At 44.6% G+C, this 22,062-nt stretch overlaps 1 protein-coding gene and 1 non-coding gene across 2 annotated transcripts in view; one reads left to right on the forward strand and one right to left on the reverse strand.

Annotated features, from left to right (window-relative positions):
• The window catches only part of DOCK2 (dedicator of cytokinesis 2), a 456,743-nt gene that overhangs the window by 281,280 nt on the left and 153,401 nt on the right, over positions 1-22,062 (reverse strand). The window contains exon 26 of the mRNA XM_040262783.1: positions 7,144-7,292. Within this exon, the coding sequence (XP_040118717.1) occupies positions 7,144-7,292 (149 nt within the window). The remainder of the gene's footprint in view (positions 1-7,143; positions 7,293-22,062) is intronic.
• TRNAG-CCC lies at positions 13,484-13,556 on the forward strand. Its single transcript has one exon. It is a non-coding gene; the product is annotated as a tRNA-Gly (tRNA).

Raw genomic sequence — 22,062 nt, forward strand, 5'->3', positions numbered from 1 at the left:
CACCAGGCTCCTCCATCCATGGGATTTTCCAGGCAAGAGTACTGGGGTGGGGTGCCATCGCCTCCTCCCAGGGGACCTTAACAGGACTGAATTTGCTAATGCCCTTTTGCAGTCAATGTCAACTCCTCTGTAAGGAAGGGACGTGAGGGTGAGTGGATGTGTTTGAGTGTTTTAAAATGCATACACCCAAACTCACACATGTGTAGTCAACATAGTAGCTGAACTGCCTGAAGCAGGTAGGGAAGGTAGGGGAGTGGAAGTAAGAGACAAGGACAAAGGTAAGAAACACACACACATACATGAAACCAGAGAGGGCCTTGCAAAGACCGACGAGGAAAACGTGTCATAAACTGTGTGATTAACTCAACCTCTGCACTTGATATCCAAAGTGAAAGTTGTTCTCTCGTGTCTGACTTTTTGTGACCCCATGGACTATATACCCATGGGATTCTCCAGGCAAGAATACTGGAGTGGGTAGCCTTTCCATTCTCCACGGGATCTTCCCAACCCAGATATCAAACCCAAGTCTCCTCCTGCATTGCAGGTGGATTCTTTACCAGTTGAGCCATAAGAGAAGCCCAAGAATATTGGATTGGGTAGCCTAACCCTTCTCCAGTGGATCTTCCTGACCCAGGAGTCAAACCAGGGTGTCTTGCATTGCAGGCAGATTCCTTACCAGCTGAGCTACCAGGGAAGACTGAAAGAGGAAGGGGCATACCTCTCAGCAATCAGAGTGGAAGACCTGATGGAGAAGTCAGGCTCTGCCCCTGATGTGGACAAGACATATTCATTCACTTCTCCATTCCTTCAACAGATAGCCAGGCTTCACAAAGGATGTGCAAGAGGAAGGGGAGGGCTACACGGCAGAGCAGGGCACTCCCAGTTACAAGACAGATGGGTCCACAGAGGATGATAACCCTGGCATGAGCTCTATGGACCACAAGAGAGGGCTGTGGAGGAGGGCTAGAGAAAACTTCCCAGGGAAAGTGACGTTTCATCTGGCTTCCGAACATTAGGTAGGATTTAGCTAGGCAAAGAGAGGAGGCAGTGTGCTTTGACAATGCAGACAGCACGCAGCAGCCCAGCAGAGACAGAGTGTGGGTACTTGAGGCACTCAAAGAACCTTAACGGAGAGGAGGCTGGAGAGTCAAAGTGGAATCGGCAAGAGGCAAGGCAGGAAGGGTAAGCTCTGCAAGGTGGCGGGAGTGAGGCGTGCTCTCTGAGCTTCGGTGCCCCGAGCCTGGCAGGAGACACAGCAGAAAGCAGAACACAGCGATCAGCGCTGTCGTGCCAGTCTGAACACACAGCCATGAACACAGAGAAGCAAGGCCTCAGACCTGCCTTAGGACGAGGGGTGCAGAGAGGACACGAAAGTGAGATTGCAGGCAGGAAGTATTACCTGAGCTGAACCTAAGAGGAGTTTGGGAGTTTGCTTACATAAAAAGAACAGGAATAGGAAAGGACATTTCAAGCATGAGCAAAAACCCTCTCTACCAGTGTCTAAGTTGATGAATAAAGATAGCATAAACCCCAAACCAATCATGACTATCAGAGGGCCTTGGTAAAACTCCTCAGGTTTAGTCAATGGACTCAAAAGGCTTTGTTTTTGTTTTGTTTTCAAGGTGATTCTGCAGGTTCTCTACCTTCACGATGCAGATACACTCAACAGGACCCCCTCTTCAGAATCAGGAGTCATCTTTACCCACTTTGTGATCACTACGCAGGGTACAACGTGATGACTCTCCTGTCTGTCGGAGAAATGAAACATACAAATGAAAAGCCTGATTTAAGTGTGTGGGGGGGGAAAGCCAGCTCCTCCAGGTCTGGCACAAGATTGAATTTTATGAGTTACTTGGCAGCTGGCAAAGCATAGAACGAAGCCAGTTTGAAACCGTCTTTCAAAGTAACCTAAGTTGACAACTAAGCTTGCTCAGGTGAGGGGGAGGAAAGGAGTTAATACAGGACGTAAGGCAGAAGTCAGGCCTTTCCCCCTTCACCTGAGCCTGTCCCTCTCCTATGTTAAAGCGCAACTTAAGCAAGCTGAGTGAGGGAACTTAACAGGACCATTAGGAAATATCAAGGGACTTCCACAGTGGTCCATCTGCCTGCCAACGTCGCAAACATGGGTTTGATCCCTGGTCTGGGAAGATCCCACAAGCCATGGGACAACTAAGCTCGTGTGCCACAACTACTAAGCCCACTTGCTGCAACTACTGAGTCTATGAACCCTAGAGCCTGTGCTCTACAAAAAGAGAAGCCACTGCAATGGGACATGCACATATGAAAATAAGAGCAGAACACGTTTGCCACAAGTACAGAAAGCCTGCACGCAACGAAGACTCAGCACAGCCAAAAATTAATTTAAAAAAAATAATATATCAAGACCTAAGCTTAGGCAGACAAACCTTCCCGACTCATAAGCCACCCAGGGTTACAATGAAGAAGGTAGTAATAGGAAAACATAGCTTCCTCATGCCAGCCCTGCTGTGTCGGGCTGTAATTACACAAATAATGACAATCTATTGAAGACAAGCATTCTTTCCCATTCCTCAAACACACAAGGTCCCCCAAAAAGGAAGCTCGGCAACCTGCACTGTAATTACTAAATTTCCACACGTGGCTCTGCCCCCTTGGCAATGGTTCAGAGGTAGGTATAGCCTATGGTTGAGCTGGAGAGACAGGCTATTCCATGGTGCCAAGAGAAAGTCAGTTTAAAAATAGATGGCTATTTGTTATCAACACAGAAGATCCGAGCAACCAGAAGAAAAATCCAGGGCATTTACCCTAGGAGTCTTTCTTGTTTTTTTTTTCCTTCCAAATTTCCACTTTTGAGAAGTTGGTGCCTGAAGAAACCAAAAGCACGTCTGATGGTTTGGATTTTCCAAAGTCAAATCTTCACACAGGCCATGTCCCCACTACCACATAAAAATGAGCAGATGAGCACAAATGAAGGCGTTTGAAGACTGCTACTTTACGGTTTATTAAATGCCATACTGGAAGAGGAGACAGTTTATAGACTGGAAAGGGCTCTTCAATTAAGAAGGTAAAGAACTGAGCACGATCCCAGCTATTCTTCCATTACTGGAGAATAGTGAAGATTAAAAAAAAATTAGGTCACGTTAGAGCAGTGGCTCTTACAGTGTAGTCCTTGGACCAGCAGTATCCATATCATCTGGGCATTTGTTAGAAAAATAAATAATCAGGCCTTGAAGCAGGAGGCAGATGCCTCACTCCCACCAAGTGAGCAACTGGAGCCCATTCCCTGCAGACACAAACTCCAAAATATCAACGGCAAGACAATCAAGGCAGGGGAGGGCATGGCTTCCCTGACAGCTCAGTGGTTAAGAATCTGCCTGCCAAGGCAGGAGACACAGGTTTCCATCCCTGAGTCAGGAAGATCCCTTGGAGAAGGAAATGGCAACCCACTCCAGTATTCTTGCCTGGGAAATTCGGTGGCCTGGTGGGCTACCGTCCACAGGGTCACAAAACACTGGACACATCTGAACAACTAAACAACAACAACAATAGGACAACAACAATCAAGAGAGGAGGCTGGGCCCTGCCCAGATAAGAGACCTCATATTTCTCATTCTCCCAGTCAAGGAGACCTTCCCAACTACAAAGTTCCTTGGAGGTCAAAAGAAGAGTGATGCAAAGCTACCAACAGGCCTCTTCACTGGAATCCATCTCGACTGAGAGATGCACACTCTCACACTCACACACACACACACACACACGAGAGGACCCTAAGACAAACCAAATAAGGACTCAGAAACAGGCAAATCAAAATGATTGACCAAAGGAAACCTGGAAGAAATTCCCCATGTAAGTGATTTTAAACACCACAAGGGAGTGACTGTCTCCACGGGTCTGCCTGCATCTGTCCACATGGTCTATATTCCTTTCCTCCTAATAAACACTTTACTTGTTTCACTGCTTTCCGTCTTTGTGGGAATTCTTTTCTGCAAAGCCAAAGGACCAGGGCCTTGTCACTGGCCACTGGCCTAGTGGCTAGGATTCAGTACTCTCACTGCTGTGGACCAACCTCACCCTCTGGCTCAGAACCAAGACCTGCTTCAAGCTGCTGCAGGCTGAGGCGACCCGAGATCAGCCCCATCCTCCAAACCTAACGATCAGAAGCCTGTTTTCACAGCTCCTCCCAGTCACTGGGATGTACACTCATGTCTAAGACCTTTGGCACTAAAGCTGTGGTCCTGCACCCTAGCGGTCTATTATCATCACCCCATGAGCGATACTCTGGCCAACACCAGTCAATCAAAGCACAATGACTAGGACTGGGACCTAGGCACAACTACTTTTTAAAAAGCTTCTCCTGTCATGTAATGTGTAGCCAGAGTTGAGAGCTTCCATATCCTGGAATAAGAGAGATTTAGATTAGATACTTTGGGACTTCTGATTTTTGGTTTAACTCAAACTAATAATGGATCTTCTTCATGGAAGAAAACATTTTTGAGAAGAGGAAGGAGAGATTTCTATCTTCATGAGCTGGAGAAGTTGGATGTGAAGCTTGCACACGGTGCCAACACTGTACCAAACCCAGTGCTCGCAATACTGTTCACCCACTCACCAGCAAAGACAGCTGCTCATCCTGGGAAAGAGGTGGGTTAGCCCCGTGTTCAGAAGTCATTACCAAACCAGCACGCTCAGAGGCACTGGGCAGTGTCCCTGGGCCTCCCGCACACCTCCAGTCCAGCTGCTGCAGGCCCCACAGGGCCCCTGGGCCTCCCATGCACTTGTTGGCTTTGAAGTCCCAAGAACTTGGGGTGTGTGAGAGAGCGGCCTCTTCTCACCAGTGTCTGACGTTGCCCGATGTACAAAATGATGACAACTTGTCAGGATAGAATTCTAGGGGCCCACTCCCCTGGCTCAGGCAGAGCCTAGCATTGCTGCGTAACATCTGATTTGTGAACTGGGGCCATCCCTTTACCCAAATCAGGAAAGTGACAGAACACATAAGTGTGTCCTCAAACGGGGGTACACTTTCGTAAGCCCAAGTATCTGGAGTTTTTCCCTATGAAAAGGGACCTGAGCACTACTATATAGGAAACATTGGAAACTTTTTAGCCATATTCTTTGGGAAATTTCTGGAGGTATAGTGGGCCAATCATTATTTTTTTACATTGTGAGAGTAAGAGCAAACATTCCCTAAATTTTTTTTTTAAAGATCAAATAGCAAAGACTGGAACCAGTTCAACAGCAGGCTAGTGGGCATGCTGATTAAAACAACACTGTCATCATAACATTCTCACAGAGTGAATTACAGGTACCCAAGCTTTGGGGCATTATACTTACTCTCCCCACAAAAAAGACAGGATAGGAAAATACAAGAGGGAAAAGACCATGCTTTTGTATCCTCAGTGTCTATAATTATGCAGACTTTGGAGTCTGACAACCTGGGTTCGAATTTTCAGCCTTCTATTTATTTGCTGTCTGGCCTTGAACTTTAAGTCTGTGAATTTCAGGTCTCCATTTGTAAATTGAGAATGATAATCTTTAGCAGTGATCAATGTGTGAAGAAAGAAGGCTTGGACTGCATTTATCAAGTACTTACAGAACAGCAAATAAAGTAGTAATGGTGATCATTATTTAATTATTCACTTTGAATAGTGAAGTCGAAGCTTTCCTTCTCTTGAGAAGGCTTCCTTGACAAAAATGTTTACATACACACAGTCTGTGTACTTCCAGTTCCTAGGATGCATCTAGATTTTAGTCATTGTATTATATTGTCACTTTTTCTTTATATATTTATAATTATTTTCTTAGGAAAAAAGACATGCCTGGCATATACCTAGTACATCATATGTACAAATGAATGAATGAATGAAGCTAGCTACATACCTCATTTACTTAGAAATGAGACAAGAAAAAACAACCAGGATGGTAGAAGTGGAAAAGACAAGACAGAAGAGAGACATACTAGGAAACAGATAATAATGGTTGACTGCTGGATATGAACAGGAAAAAATATTGTTTTGCAGTTTTCTAATATAGTCAATCACAGATCCAATTCATCTAGAAAGCCCTTCTCAGTGAATCTGAAGGGAGGAGAGAAGATGGTCACACAAACACTCAGGGAAGACTTACTGGCTGTTTGGGTCTACCTGGTGCTCTGAGAGCAGCCCATCTAGGGAGAGACACTCGTGGACATTATTCAGGGATGAAGTAAGGTTGCAAACAAACCTGAGTCAAACCAAGACTGTTTATCCCCATCTTTAAGTCTCAAGAATTCTAGTCCTGTGTCTAATCACTGTTTCCCTGGTGGCTCAGAGGTTAAAGCATCTGCTCACAATGCAGGAGACCCGGGTTCAATCCCTGGGTCGGGAAGATCCCCTGGAGAAGGCAATGGCAACCCACTCCAGTGTTCTTGCCTGGAGAGTCCCACGGATGGAGGAGCTTGGTGGGCTGCAGTCCACGAGGTCGGACACAACTGAGCGACCTCATTTTCACTTTCACTCAGCCTTTACTGTTACCACACTCCATCTTCTTCATTGTCTTCTGCAGACTCTGCCCTTTGGAAGCCCTCTACTTACTCCCACCAAGACTTTCCTTTGGGCTCAAGCTTGCCTAGTCTCTGAATGATGTCAACCAGTATACACTGGCTTCACTGCCAGGACCATCTCCTTAGCACCATCTTACTCCTCAGCCTACCTCTACCTCTAGGGTCTAGGCCTGAGCATTCTGTTCATCCATAAGAGTCTTAACCGTCTCACCACTGTGGGAGGTAACTAAAGAAGGAAAACCAAGGAAAATCAGCCCAGAAAGCAGGTAAGTGAGTTTTCTTGGCTATGTAGGCATAGAAAAATTTCCTCATCTCCAGCCCTACAAGTCAGGGTTTTAACAAATGAACAATTCATCTAAAAAGTCTGCAATATGTCCATACCCACATCCTAAGAAAGCCTATTCAACAAGAAATATGGTGACAAAATGCTACATGCTTAGCTCTAGTCCCCAAGCTGTCTTTAACAGATGGGGAGTTAGTCACTGGAAAAATAAGCCCGCTGAGCAAGCCATTGACTTTTATCTTTAGACTTCAACTGCTATTCATCAGCATCAATATTTCAGAACTTAATCAACTGAGCGCTAGTCTGAGTGCAGGACACCTACATCATCATGAAGACTCACCGCGTCCTGACAGCTGAGGACCTCCAAAATGCTGTTGAGCAGTTCGACACAGTACTTCTTCTCCTGGACCTGGTGTTGTGGGTCATCCTTCTGCTCCAGCAGCTCCTTCAGCTCCTTGGTGATGACAGGAAGCAGGATGTCCCGGCATTCTGGAATGAAGGCCGTTCAGAGGCACATGAGCGCGTTTGTTTGTTTTAGTCTCCTTTCTTTCTTTTCTGGATAATGTTTCATTACATAAACAATTCATGAATACATCCTTCTTGTAAGAATGTAAATGTTTGAAATTAGGTTACTATTTTCTTAGAAAATTATTTCCAATTCTGGCCCTTCTCCCAACTCCCACTCTCAAGAGGCAAGCAACCAGTTATTGTATTCTATACACATATAAGTGCATATACATATAAAAATGTATGTGTGTATATGTGGGTGTATACTGGTATAAAATACGTAGCATCTTTTTGCTTTGGCTTTTCATCTAAGTAAAACATATTGCATATGTTTTATAGTGCATATGCATATCATATGCATATGATGATAATCCTTCAAGATCATTTTTTTATGTTTTACATATGCATGTATCAGTATAAAAACATAGCATCATTTTTGTTTTGTTTCCTTTTTATAAAAGAGGACTATACTGTATGTATTGTTCTGTACTTTGATATTGTTGTAGTCACCAATGGTTTTTGGAGCTCTTTCTATGTTATTATATATAGGGATCAACATTAAGTTTTTGCAGCTGTTTGACAGTATGGATATATTGGTTCATTTGCCATACCCCTATTGATAGACATTTTTCACTAGCATAAATAATAAAAAAAAAAAGAAGAATTACTTCCCACTTCCTTACGCACCATGGCTTTCATTTTAAATAAATTAAAACCTTTGCAAAGAAGGGTAATTCTCTTGGCACTGCTGTCTCAGGAAATATCTGGAAGGTTCTGAAATCCTACGCAGCTTGCTTTCTATATTTCTCTTAAAGCCAGCAAACCTTGAGGGAACTGAAAAATTCAAAACATTTCAAATCATCCCCACCTAGAGGCTTCTAGCACTAAAATGTGACTCATAAGCACCGACTTTATTTTAATTCAATACAGCAAATAAGAGCTGAACATCTCTGATGTGGAAGGCACTGTATTTCTGGATGTACAGGGATAATACATGGTTCTCAGCCATTAGACACTTAAAACCTGACAGGGGGAGTCAGCAGCAACACAAAGAGCAGAGGCAGCAGACAGAGTAAGGTAAAGGCAGGGGGAAGGAGACACCGTCTCGTTCTGTCCACCCGGGGTCTACACCTTCTGGCACAGCACCCTGGTCTCACCCTGGGGAGCCCATCTGCGATGGAATATGGTCCGAGAGACACTGTCACAAGGCTCCCTGCCTTCCTCTGGACAAGGGTCAGGTTCAGGTCAGTTCAGTTCAGTTGCTCAGTCATGTCTGACTTTGCAACCCCATGGACTACAGCACGCCAGGCCTCCCTGTCCATCACCATCTCCCGGAGTTCACTCAAACTCATGTCCACCGAGTTGGTGATGACACCCAACCATCTCATCCTCTGTTGTCCCCTTCTCCTCCCGCCTTCAATCTTTCCTAGTATCAGGGTCTTTTCCAATGAGTCATTTCTTCGCATCAGGTGGCCAAAGAACTGGAGTTTCAGCTTTAGCATCAGTCCTTCCAATGAACACTCAGGACTGATCTCCTTTGGGATGGACTGGTTGGATCTCCTTGCAGTCCAAGGGACTCTCAAGAGTCTTCTCCAACACCACAGTTCAAATGCATCAATTCTTTGGTGCTCAGCTTTCTTTATAGTCCAACTCTCACATCCATCCATGACTACTGGAAAAATCATAGCTTTAACTAGATGGACCTTTGTTGGCAAAGTAATGTTTCTGCTTTTTAATATGCTGTCTAGGTTGGTCATAGCGTTTCTTCCAAGGAGAAAGGGACCCTATTTAGGATATCCCCTTGATTTGAACCTTGAGGAAAATTTAAAAATAGTAATTGCTGACACTGCTAACATACTGAGTGCCTACAAGGTGCCAGGTGTATTTTAAGTGTCTTGCACGAATTACCTCCATTAACGTTCCCAGTGCCTATAGGAGGCAGATAGATACTGTCATTTCTTCCCTTGTGCTGATGAGGAAACAGAGGGACATGCCCCAGTCTGCACAGATAGCAGGTGGTGCCCCCTGTCTGACTGCAGAGCCTGTGCTCTTAGCCACCAGACAGAGGGTTACCTCGCCGGGAGCTCACCTGTCGACACAGGAGGGCCCTGGGAAGGCTGCCCATTGGTGGATGCTACCTCCTTTCCCAGGGCTACTCTGAGTCTCCCCTCTTTGAAGACTGGTTCCCCAGCTTTTCTTCTTATTCTTGGACTACTCCTTATTATCCAAATGCACTTATTTTTACTTAAATTTACTAGAAATCTTTGCTCACAGCCAAAGATTTCAACTGGCAGAGTTATCAAATGCCGTGAGGGCTTCAGAAGAGAGAAATAATCTATGGCTGGAAGGTACATAGATGCTTCATAGGCTCTGACAGAATTACATCCCTTCCCTCAGAGCACCAAAATCAGTTTGTAATTAACTTCTAACCAGTGTAATTAACTAATGCCCATTCATCCAACCAAAGTGTAAGCTTCGTGACAGCCAAATTAAATCTCAAGTGTCCAACACAGTATCTGGATAATAGTAGCTATTCAGTAAATCTTGGTGGAATGAATGAAAGAGGTGTCATTTGAAATGGTCACTGGTGAGAAATAATATTGCCTTTGGTAGAGTGGAGATTTAGAGAACAGAGAGTGATTTAGAGTACCTGGACTAAGATATGGTACACACATACAATGGGATATTACTCAAACATATAAAAGCAGAAAATAGTGCCATTTGTAGTGACATGGATGTAACTAGAAAGCGTCATACTAACTGAAGTAAGTCGGACAGAGATAGGCAAATACCATATGACATCATCTACAAGTGGAATCTAAAATACTGCACAAATGAACATATCCACAAAACACAGACATAGAGGACAGACTTGTGGTTCTGTAGCAGATGTATTGAATAAGCTATTATATATAGGACAGATAAACAACAAAGTTCTACTATAAAGCACAAGGAACTATATTTGATATCTTGTGATAACCCATAATAGAAAAGAATATTAAAAAGAATATATGCATATAATTGAATCACTTTGCTGTACAGCAGAGATTGGCACAACATTGTAAATCAACTATGCTTCAATAAAAATTTTAAAAATAAAGAATAGAGCATATGGACCTGGGTAAGTAGAATAGTCTCTTGGGGGTAGAATAGGAGATAATACTGAAAAGGAAAATTCTTAAATTCAATAGTAGGCATAAGGTTATAGTTTGTGTGAGTCACTCAGTTGTGTGTGACTTTAGCAACCCCATAGACTATGGCTTGCCAGGATCCTCAGTCCACGGCATTCTACAGGCAGGAGTGCTGGAGTGGGTAGCCACTCCTTTCTCCAAGGGATCTTCTGGACCCAGGGATGGAGCCCAGGACTCCTGCATCACAGGCCAATTCTTTACCACCTGAGCCACCAGGGAAGCCCAGAATAATAGAAGATAACATTGAAAATAAAATTCTTAAATTCAGTGGTCGGCATAAGGTTATAGTTCTATGGAAGAAGAAAATTATAGGCAACAAAATTTTGATTCAGCTTTGTTCAGTACTATAGATGTAATCAAGGGTTACAGGTTAATGGTATTTTATTTGGACTTAAGAAATGGTTGGCCTAAGGACTTTTGAGAATTCAAGGTGTTGAGTTAGCCATTATCCTTTGTTTAGAGAGATAAGAAAAAAAGACTGTATAATATCTACATACTAATTACCATAAAATTTAAGTTAAATCTTTGCTTATCCCATATCTTGTCACCATAAAGTTGAAATTCTGTCCAAGTCTCTCTATTAAAATGGCTAAAGAAATTTCCTGCAACGTTTACTTAACAATTCATTTTAAAAGTTACCTTCTAAAAGATGTTAACTGTAACTTTGAAACTTTTTGTTTGTTGCAGGAAATTGTATGTGTAAGAATGCTTGCTATATTGAGACTTTCCTGGTGGTCCAGTAGTTAAGAATCTGCACTACCAAAGCAGGTTTCATCCTTGGATAAGGAACTAAGATCCCATATGTCATGAGGCACAACCAATAAATACCTACATAAAGGTCCACAGAAATGGTGTATCATTGATCCAAGATGGCATTTACCTAGTGTCCAAGTTTGAATGCAGATCAAAACCTAATTGTCATTATAAGCAACAAGAATCAAACAGTAACCTTTCCTTGCTATCAATACCCAGGTTAGAAATCTTCTTTAAAAATAAAAGAACGATGTTGTAAGTAAAACTGAGTTCATCTGAAGCTGCAAACTCTTTGTCTTTGGGAGATGGGCCTCACCAACTTCATGAAAATTAACTCCCTTCACCGATGTTGTCATAATTAAACCCCACCAGAGGAACTGTTCTTTCTTTTATTAAATTAGGTAAGGATTATATTGCTTGTAAAATACAAAGAGATTGCAATAAAGGAAATTTAAAACAACGAAAATCTTGTTCGTCCACAGTTCTCTGGGCAAAGGGAGTCATAAGAGTATTTCTTTTAAAGGTGACTCATGCCACTCTGGGCTTCCCAGGTGGCACTAGTGGGAGAGAACCTACCTGTCCACGCAGGAGACGTAAGAGAGGAAGGCTGGATCCCTGGATCAGGAAGATCCCCTGGAGGAGGGCATGGCAACCCACTCCAGTACTCCTGACTGGAGAATCCCATGGACAGAGGAGCCTGAGGGCTGCAGTCCATGTGGTCACAAAAAGTCAGGCAAGACTGAAGCAACTTAGCACACACACATTCCACTGTAGCACACAGAGCAGTGGGAGGAACAAAAGGCCGAGAGCAGAGACCAGAGAATGTGCCACTGCAGTAGTCCAAGCGATGCAATTGAGAATAAAACTGCTGGATTCCACCTCCCTGCATCCCTACCCTCTGACACAACATTCTTATTTTCTGTTGAAACTAAAGATTTGGCAAGAGCTTAAAGAAAGATCTGGAGAAGGAAATGTATGGTCCTGAGTTTGAAGCATAAAAAAAAACAGACTTTGTTTTAAAGCCTAAAACAACAGACTTTTGTGATCCAAGATTTGAAATCATTTAAAACCTCTACATCTGTAAATGTAGATGTAGAGGAATGTAACCATTCCCAGGTGGCTCAGTGGTAAGGAATCCACATGCCAACGCAGGAGACATAGTCTCGATCCCTGGGTCAGGAGGGTCCCTTGGAGGAGGAATAGGCAACCTACTCCAGTAGTCTTGCCTGAAAAATTCTAGAGCCAGAGGAACCTGGTGGGCTACAGTTCATGGGGTCGCAAAGAGTGAGACGTGACTGCGTGACTAACACAACACAGGATCTACAGAAAGGAGCTCTGTAAAGGTAGACAAAGAGGTAATCTATTGAGGCAACCAAAATCACTGCAGATGGTGACTGCAGCCATGAAACTAAAAGACGCTTACTCCTTGGAAGAAAAGTTATGAGCAACCTAGATAGCATATTCAAAAGCAGAGACATTACTTTGCCAACTAAGGTCCATCTAGTCAAGGCTATGGTTTTTCCTGTGGTCATGTATGGATGTGAGAGTTGGACTGTGAAGAAGGCTGAGAGCCCAAGAATTGATGCTTTTGAACTGTGGTGTTGGAGAAGACTCTTGAGAGTCCCTTGGACTGCAAGAAGATCCAACCAGTCCATTCTGAAGGAGATCAGCCCTGGGATTTCTTTGGAAGGAATGATGCTAAAGCTGAAACTCCAATACTTTGCCCACCTGATGCAAAGAGTTGACTCATTGGAAAAGCCTCTGATGCTGGGAGGGATTGGGGGCAGAAGGAGAAGGGGATGATAGAGGATGAGATGGCTGGATGGCATCAGGGACTCGATGGACGTGAATTTGAGTGAACTCCGGGAGTTGGTGATGGACAGGGAGGTCTGGCGTGCTGCCATTCATGGGGTCGCAAAGCGTCGGACAAGACTGAGCGACTCAACTGAACTGAACTGAACTGAACTGAACTGAATTAACTCATTCCTTCACTTCACTTAGTCAGTCAGTCTACCGTTTACTAAAGGTTCCCTAAGTGCCAGGCTCTATTCTTGGGTGGAAGAGAATGCCCATCACAACAAGAGAGTCATCAGAGATAAGAGGTAGACTTAAGTAGACAAGAAAAAACTGATGCATTTACTTTCTTGGAATGGCAACTGTCATTGGCCATAAAACAGAGCAGCAAAGTAGTGAAGGTCAGATTTTTCCTTTGAAATTCATTCTGGGAATTCCCTGGTGGTCCAGTGGCTAGGATTCTGTGCTCCCAATGCAGGGGGTCTTGGTTCGATCCCTAGTCAGGGAACTAGATACCACATGCCACAGCTAAAGGTCTCATGTGCCACCACCAAGACCCAGCACCACCAAAAAAACAAAGCAAGAATATTTTTTAAAGTTCATTCTGCTGGTATTCTGGTTGAGACACTTCAGCCAGGTCTCCTTACAAAGATATGAGTGTAAGGGAAAGGGACAGTTGAAAGATTTTAGGTGTTAATGAAGACCTCCTTGAGAAGTACCAGACTTTACATTCTACTTAAAATGGAGCTACATTATTAGATTTTCATGAAAAAATACCACAGTGAGTTCTCCATCCCTAGAAATATTTAAAAAGTAGGTAGCTTAGCTGCTCCTGAGGACTTCCCTCGTGGCTCAGATGATAAAGAATCTGCCTGCAAAGCAGGAGGCCCAGGTTCAGTCCCTGGGTTGGGAAGATCCCTTGGAGAAGGGAATGGCTACCCACTCCAGTATTCTGGCCTGGAGAATCCCATGGACAGTAGCCTGCCAGGCTTCGCTGTCCATGGGATTGCAAAGAGTCAGGCATGACTGAGCAACTAACACACATAATAGCTGCTTCTGAGAAGGAATGATGAAGAGGTATTCAAAGTATCAGATGCAGGGTTAACAAAATGATGGTTAAGTCCTCATCCAAAACTCTATGATTCATAAAACAGAGTTTGAAAGGAAGGGGCAGGAAGAAAGATATATTTGCTAGGTAGAAAGACAGTGGATGTTTGCCTTGTTTATGAGCCACTGAAGTTGTCAGAGCTCCAGACCAGGCCACAACAGAATCAGTGGTTTTTCAATCTGAGAATCACCTACTTTACAGGTTATCAGACCCAGCATCCCCACAAGATGAGGGCCCTTGTTTCTGAGAGTCAGCAAGATTTTAGCTGAGGAAGCCATTAATAGTGTGACCTGCTTTTCAGAAAGTACTCTGTCTTCTCGTTAACCACGATTTCTCAGAAACGTCTGGCTCCTCTGTTTTGAGATGAAATAATTTTTCTCATTTGTAATTGGAGCTGTGAAGTCATATTAGTCTGTAAAGCCTCAGGAAGCAGCATTTCTAAATTGTGACTTGATTGTGAAGCAAACAAACAGAAATTATTTAAAAGATAAATACTGCAGAGCCTTAAATCAATGTTTACATGAAGGGGCAATGAGCATCAGAGACCTGCAAACCCAGCCTGGGAAACTGAGCCCAAACAAGGCTGGAGGTCTGCGGTCAGGTGATGACAAGTTCAAACTGTAATTCAGACCAGGCACTTAGGAACCTGCAGAGCTACTCAACTCTGTATTGTCACAGAAAGGAGTTTTCTTTTGTCAAAGTGACTTGCAGAGACAAAAATGCGGTTTCTGGGCTCTGAATTCTTCCTTTTCAGAGAAAGTTTTATCCTTTGGCAGAAGGTGCCATTGCCTGAATTCATAAGTCTCTTGAAGTGTGATATGTTTTTGCAATAATTTCACAACTCAGGGACACCTCAAATAAGATGGCATTTTCCATCATCTCCTACTCCCCGCTATCAGCTCCATGGAAAGATCAATGGATCCTTTGTCCACTTTGGAAAACCACCTTGAGGTGCATCAGGCCACAGATATACCTGTGATAACAGCCACAGCTGCAGCCCCAGAGAAAAATGCTCCTAAGAACAACATCTGAACTTGCTGTCTTCCCCCACGAGCCCCTTTCTTCTCCTGTGCTCACTCTGAGCAAAGATACTCCCAGGCACACAGTCCACCAAGCAGACTTGATTTCTTCTTCTATCTCCAACATCTTCTCCACTGAGAAGTCAAATCCATCTAACCCCCAGCACAACTTCCTGTATGCTCTGTTCCAAGTCTCCCAAACTGATCCCCTCTTCCAATCTCAGCAGCGGGAATTTCCCAAAACTCAAACCTGACCACGGGACTCCCCTCCTTGAGGAGCTTCAGTAGAGCCTCTCCGAGGGCACACAGGTGAGTTTCACACACACTTCGGCAGAGCTGCAGGCCCACAATGGGCAGACATCACTCACCCCTGCACCCTCCCCCTCCCACCCCACTCCACCATAGCCTCACCATCCCTCCTGTGTCTCAGCTTTCACACATTGTTTTCTCTGCCCAGAATGTACTTATCCCATCCATCTTCACCTGACTAACTCCTCCTTGCCTCTGAGGTCTTAACTTAGTTGTCAAATCCCCTATGTCAACATTTCTGACACCCCAACTCTGACTGGGGTAACCCTGTTCTCTGCTCCTGTAGCACCTGGGCTAGATTTGTATCTTCCCATTTCTCATACTATGTGACCATGTCTATGCAACAGGACAATGAGATTCTCATTAATATCCCAGAAATGAAGCTGAAGCCCAAAGCTGAGGACAGAATAAACCCACATTCTAAATTCAAATTGTCTCCAGTAGTTGTGGTATACCACCATCTCTCATGTACACATATAGGCAAAATCACTCCAGATGGTGACTGCAGCCATGAAATTAAAAAGACGCTTGCTCCTTGAAAGGAAAGCTATGAAAAACCTAGACAGTGTATTAAAAAAGAGACAACACTTTGCCAACACAGGACTATATAGGCAAAGCTATGATTTTTCTACCAGTTACCTATGGATGAGAGAGTTGGTCCATAAAGAAGGCTGAGCACTGAAGAATTGATGCTTTTGAACTGGTGCTGTGGAAGGCTCTAGAGAGTCCCTTGGATGGCAAGGAGATCACATCAGTCAATCCTAAAGGAAATCAACCCTGAACATTCATTGGAAGGACTGTTGCTGAAGCTGAATCTCCAATACTTTGGCCACCTGGTATGAAGGGCCAACTCATTGGAAAAGACCCTGATGCTGAGAAAGATTGAAGGCAAAATGAGAAGGGGAAGGCAGAGGATGAGATGGTTAGTTAGCCTCACTGACTCAAAGAACATGAATTTGAGCAAACTCCGGGAGATGATGGACAGAAGGGTCTGGCTTGCTACATTCCACGAGGTCACCAGGAGTCAGACACAACTTAACAACTGAACAACAACAACATCATCCCTTGTGGTCTTTTCAGAGGTACCAGTTCAGTACCAGGCTTCCCTGGTGGCTCAGTTGGTAAAGAATCCGCCTGCGATGGGGGAGACTGGGTCCGACTCCTGGGTTGGGAGGACCCCCTGGAGGAGGACATGGCAACCCACTGCAGTCTTCTTGCCTGGAGAATCCCATGGACAGAAGAGCCTGGTGGGCTACAGTCCATGGGGTCGCACAAAGTCGGATATGACTGAGCGACTAAGCACAGTTCTGCACCAGTCCTATACTGACCTGTATACACCTCATCTCAGAACTGAGGGAGGGTCTACAGAGGCCTCTGGATAAAAAGCAATGCCCATACAAAGAAGGTATGACCTCTCCTCCCTGAGGCTAAGGTAGAGGGAGCAAGAGCCAGAAACATCACACATGAATATATGAAGATGAGACTGGCCCCTTACAGCCCTACTAGGGACAAGTTTGCTGATCTTCCATCCCAGGTACATCCCGCTTCCACCTGCAGAATAAAGAGACTTGAGAACATCCAGGAGGCCCTCTCTTTGGGGAGAAAGGTTAAACACATGAGGTATCTATATCAGGGCCTCAGTCCCATGCTCAGTGTGGTTACTCCATTTCTAAGTCTGCCTGTGGCAGCCTTCACTTGGAATTTCACTCCACTCAGAGCCAGCCCCTTACTTTGTCACCTGCGTAGGTTAATGGACTCTTCAATCCTGCTTGATTTTTCACAGGCTTTAAGGTGAAACTCATCCTTCTTCAGTCAAGTTCCTATTGACTGAAAGGCAAATTCAGTTCAGCTCATCCCTCCTGGGGGACCGTGAGGAAGGTGAAGTGGTCAAGCCTTGCCCTGCTCTCGTCCCCTCCCACCAGCCTTTGAGCAAGCAGGGAACACCCCTAATTGAAACCCAACATTTACCCAGTTTGCAAAGCTGAGCAGTGCCAGCCCAGCTCCGCTCAGCTGTTTTCCTTCTGCTTGGTGTGGGCAGCACTTGCTGGTGTCAGAGGCCACCTGGTTCCATCAGCTGGGCACGCAGGAGAACGACCACACACAGCTCTAGTCTGACAGCAAATGGTTCTCACAGCCTCCCTCCTCTAGCTGCTGTGTCATGAAGAAAAGCAATTCCATCCACCGGGAAATCAATAGCCACCCACCACCTTCATATTGCAGATCAGATTACAAGGCTTTTACAACTCTACCAGGCTTGTCCTCCAACACAGTCTTAAGCAGCCCCTCGTGATTCACTCTCGTTACCTTCCCAGAAGCAGGCCTAATTACAATATCAGAGTCATCCCTCACTCTCCCCCAGCCTGCCTCCGCTGTGACTTTCATCTCTGCTCCATGAACCCTGAGGGCCAAAATCTGTCTCCCCAGCTCAACATACACAGACGATTCAGAGATGTCGGAATTCAGCAACTGTAAACATTCTTGTCGGGTATCTTAGAGGGGAGAAAATATAATTAGGCAGTAAATCCTAAAGAAGAAACATACTTTCAGAACTTTATTCTAGATACTCACTTGAAGTCCAAACCAAGCTCTTGCTTTTGCCATATTATCCTCTATATTTAGCATAAAACATGAAAATGCACTAAGCCTGTAAGTGAATCCCCTGTAACAAGGTAGAGTTTGTCATTCAGAAACACAGTCAGGGCAGGAAGGGTAGGCTGATGCGTAATTGCTGGAATTTTCAAGATGATGTATGTTTATGTCCAAAAAATGTCACACTGGTTATAAATATAATTTGTAATCTCTACATGAATATATTTCTATCCTTAAACATGTACAGAGATGATTACTGTAACAGGAACTGTTCTTATGGATATTATGTTCTAATGGAACATCAGAAACTATTTAAGGAGATAATAACTGTCTTAGTTTGGACTCTCCAGAAGCACACTCGGAGATGAGGTTTGGGTGGTGGTGACACACTTATCAGATGTTCCAGAAGACCCTGGAAGCAAAGCAGGGAAGTGGGACCAGGAAGGAGGCTGCCAGTTTCACAGAAGGGGACTTCTGGGGACAGTGTGGGCCACAGGGGTGAAGGAGCTGGAGTATTTAGACATCGAGCATGGGCAGTCCCAGGTACTCTGGCTGTTCTCAGTGTCTGGGCAAAGGAGGTCTGCAGCCGGAGGGCAGCTGGGGAAGGCAGGGCTGGCTCTTGGGAGGGAGAGGCCTCCATCACGGCTGCAGGAGGTGCGGACAGAGCCCTACGCACTGATGCCACAGCAAGCAGTGCCAACAGCTGCCAGCAAGCCAACCGACTGAGTAACCTGAGAAAGAGTCTCGGGGTGCAGGGAAGACTATTCCACGCGGAGCAGTTAAGACAGTCTCTGAAATGGAGAACCTAAGCTGAGACCTGAGGGTGAGAAGGGAACAGCCTACAAACATCTCAGGGAAGACCATTCCCAGCAGAGGAAACGGTGTGTGAAAGTCCTGGGGTAGAAATTTGCTTAATATGTTGGCGTAATCACTGGAAATACGTGTGGCAACATTATGGGAAATGGAAGGCATAATATCAAGGTGTGGCTGGGGCCAGGTGCCATCAGGCCCTGTAAGCAGTTTGATTACTGCTGCTGCTAAGTCACTTCAGTCGTGTTCGACTCTGTGCGACCCCATAGACGGCAGCCCACCAGGCTCCCCCGTCCCTGGGATTCTCCAGGCAAGAACATTGGAGTGGGTTGCCATTGCCTTTTCCAATGCATGCAAGTGCAAAGTGAAAGGGAAGTCGCTCAGTCGTGTCTGACTCTTAGCGACCCCATGGACTGCAGCCCACCAGGCTCCTCCATCCATGGGATTTTCCAGGCAAGAGGACTGGAATACTAGGTGGAAACAGAAACACTTTGTTTTTGTATTTTCGGGCTTCTCCAGTGGCTCAGCAGTACAGAATCCACCTGCAGTGCGGAGATGCAGGAGACATGGGTTTGATTTCTGGGTCAGGAAGGCCCTCTGGAGGAGGGCGCAGCCACCCACTCCACTATTTCTGTTAGAAAATCCCGTGGGCAGAGGAGCCTGGCAGGTTATTATGGTCCATGGGGTTACAAAGAGTTGGGCACGACTGAAGCGACTGAGCGTGCATTTTCAATAAAGGATAGGGGCAGGTCTAGAGAAGAAGGCAGGAGAATGCCAAGGAGGCATTTCCTAGAGGGGGAAAAGAAGTACAGTGTTTATTAAGCCCTTACGGTTCACCAGGCATCCTGTCTACGAAGAAGTATATCATTTTACCTATTTTATGGATGAGGAAACTAAAACTCAGAGAGGTTCAGAAACTTGCCTAATATTGCACAGCTAGTACATGGCAAAGCTGGAATTTAAACCTAGAAAATGTGCTCTCAGAGCCCATTTTCACATCTACTAAACTACCCTGGTTCATTACAATAACTATGAAGGGGAAAGAAGATGAAAACTTGATTCATTTGTAGCTGGAGAGACCAAGGAAAATGGACAGACTTAGGTTACAATTCAGAGGCAGAATCGAACTTGCAGATGGGTTAGATGTGTAAGCATATGCATTGTGGACATTTGAGTGAGATAATAATACAGTTATTTTAGGGTTTATCAAATTAGGATCTAATCCTGGAGCCCATTTCATTGCTTCAACTAGCAAGTGATGGAAGACTAAGATTCGCATCAACATTTCTCTGATTGTGAGAAGTGGCTGCAGAGACACGCATAATCACACCTTATGGAAGCTATTAGTGCGTAATCAGTGTGTCCTGGCAGGTGACCTCTTTGTGCTTTCCAAGACCATCTACACTGTCACTGCGACCAGCCTCCTCTCAACCAGTATCCTCATTAAACCACAATCTAGCTCCATAGAAAGTGCTTTTAGGACAATAAAAGAGCAGATACGGCCAGTTGAGTAGCAACCCAAAATCTGATTTGCTCCCTAATGTTTAGAATGATTACCTTCATGATGCCACACCAGATGAGTCTAGAAGACTGTCTCACCCACCTCCTAACCCTGGGTAATGGAAGGAGAAGCAAATGAAATGCTTGGGGTTGAACCAAGAGCCCTCTACACTGGACAATCCAGGCAGTCTTTAAAGAAGGACTCTCATCACAGCAATGTGCTCCATTTCAAATTCATGCAAGAGAAGAAATGGGTCAAGGTAGCTTTTTAACTGGGAGGGGCTGGGTCTTACATCCTTTGCCCTCATTTTACTCCAATTCAGTGACATCTGAAATTCAAATCCATTTATAAGCACTTAGGGTACCTATTACAATAGTCAGTAACATGCTCAGCCCTCCAGAGCTTACCATCCTTGACCCACTGCCTCTCTCCTGCACCTCGCTACACAGAGCCTTTAATCCCTTCACCCCAGCCCTATCTCCTCTGGAGACTCACACAATTCCCTGTCTCCATGAGTTTCAACCTTTACCTAACTGCAACTCTTTCACCTTTCAGTCTTTCTGAGCTAATCTGCGGTCACATACTCAAATAGGGTTTTCTCAGCAGTAGGAGTCATATTTTAATAAGGGGTAGAAACCATTTGTCTAGAAATCCAATGAGAATGAAAGGGAGCAGAAGTGTGAAGAACCAGGGATGAGAGCTAGGTTACATATGCTGAACTCCTACTGGGTTCAGGGTACCATATTGGAAAGTTACTTAATCCTTACCAAAACCTCTTCTGTATATGGCATTGTCCCAATTTTACATATGAGAAAATAGGATTTCTAAGTAGCTTGCTCACAGTAGGATCAGTCAACTAGCGTGACCTCAACAGAGGCAAGATTTCAAGGCAGACCATCGCGTGACTCCAAGGCCAGCACTGTTCCAACTTCACTCACAGACTCATGAGTGCAAATAATTATTTCCAAATTCTAGAGCCCACAGACTGGAGGCAGACACCCTTTGAATTTGTTAGCTCCCTTAAGCTCGACTTAAACAGAAAGCCCAGGACCCTGGCTAGTTCGTTTAATGGCTTATTGTTTTGTATGTTTTAGTGAAAGTTACGGTATCTAAGACTAAAAGGACTAAGACAAACAAATCCTAATCCTAGAATCATAGATTTAAATAAAAATGAACATCTATCAACTCGGTGATTTAGTCTTCAGTTTAGTCACACACTTCTTTCATATTTTAAAATTCAACCAATCATTAATTCAACTCCAATTGGTTGAGCTTACCCGTCTCACTGCAGCTGGCTAGCAGACAGCAATCACAACCTTCAAACCTCACTCATGGTCCCCAGAAGACAGTGAGAGCCTGGGGTGAGATATCTAATCTCGGTCAAGTCATGTCTCCTGCAGCTCAGAGCACAATGCCTGTCACACGGTAGCATCCTAATAAGTGTTAGATGAATGACTGTTTGCAGATGTCAGAGAGAGAGAGCCTCATCTGCCTATACCAAGGGCAATTCTCAGAAGCAGAAACCTACTCAGTGTTGGGCTATTTCAATATTCATTATGCTGCGCTGTCCTTGAAGAATGCAGGCGGCAGTAGCTGAGGGCTGGAGGAAAGGTGATCAGGTGTCTTTCTTCACCTTTGCCACTTTCCTTGAGCAGCGACTCCTGTAACATCTTCCCAT

The sequence above is a fragment of the Oryx dammah genome, unplaced genomic scaffold (genome assembly GCF_014754425.2).
Source record: "Oryx dammah isolate SB20612 unplaced genomic scaffold, SCBI_Odam_1.1 HiC_scaffold_20, whole genome shotgun sequence".
NCBI lineage: Eukaryota > Metazoa > Chordata > Mammalia > Artiodactyla > Bovidae > Oryx > Oryx dammah.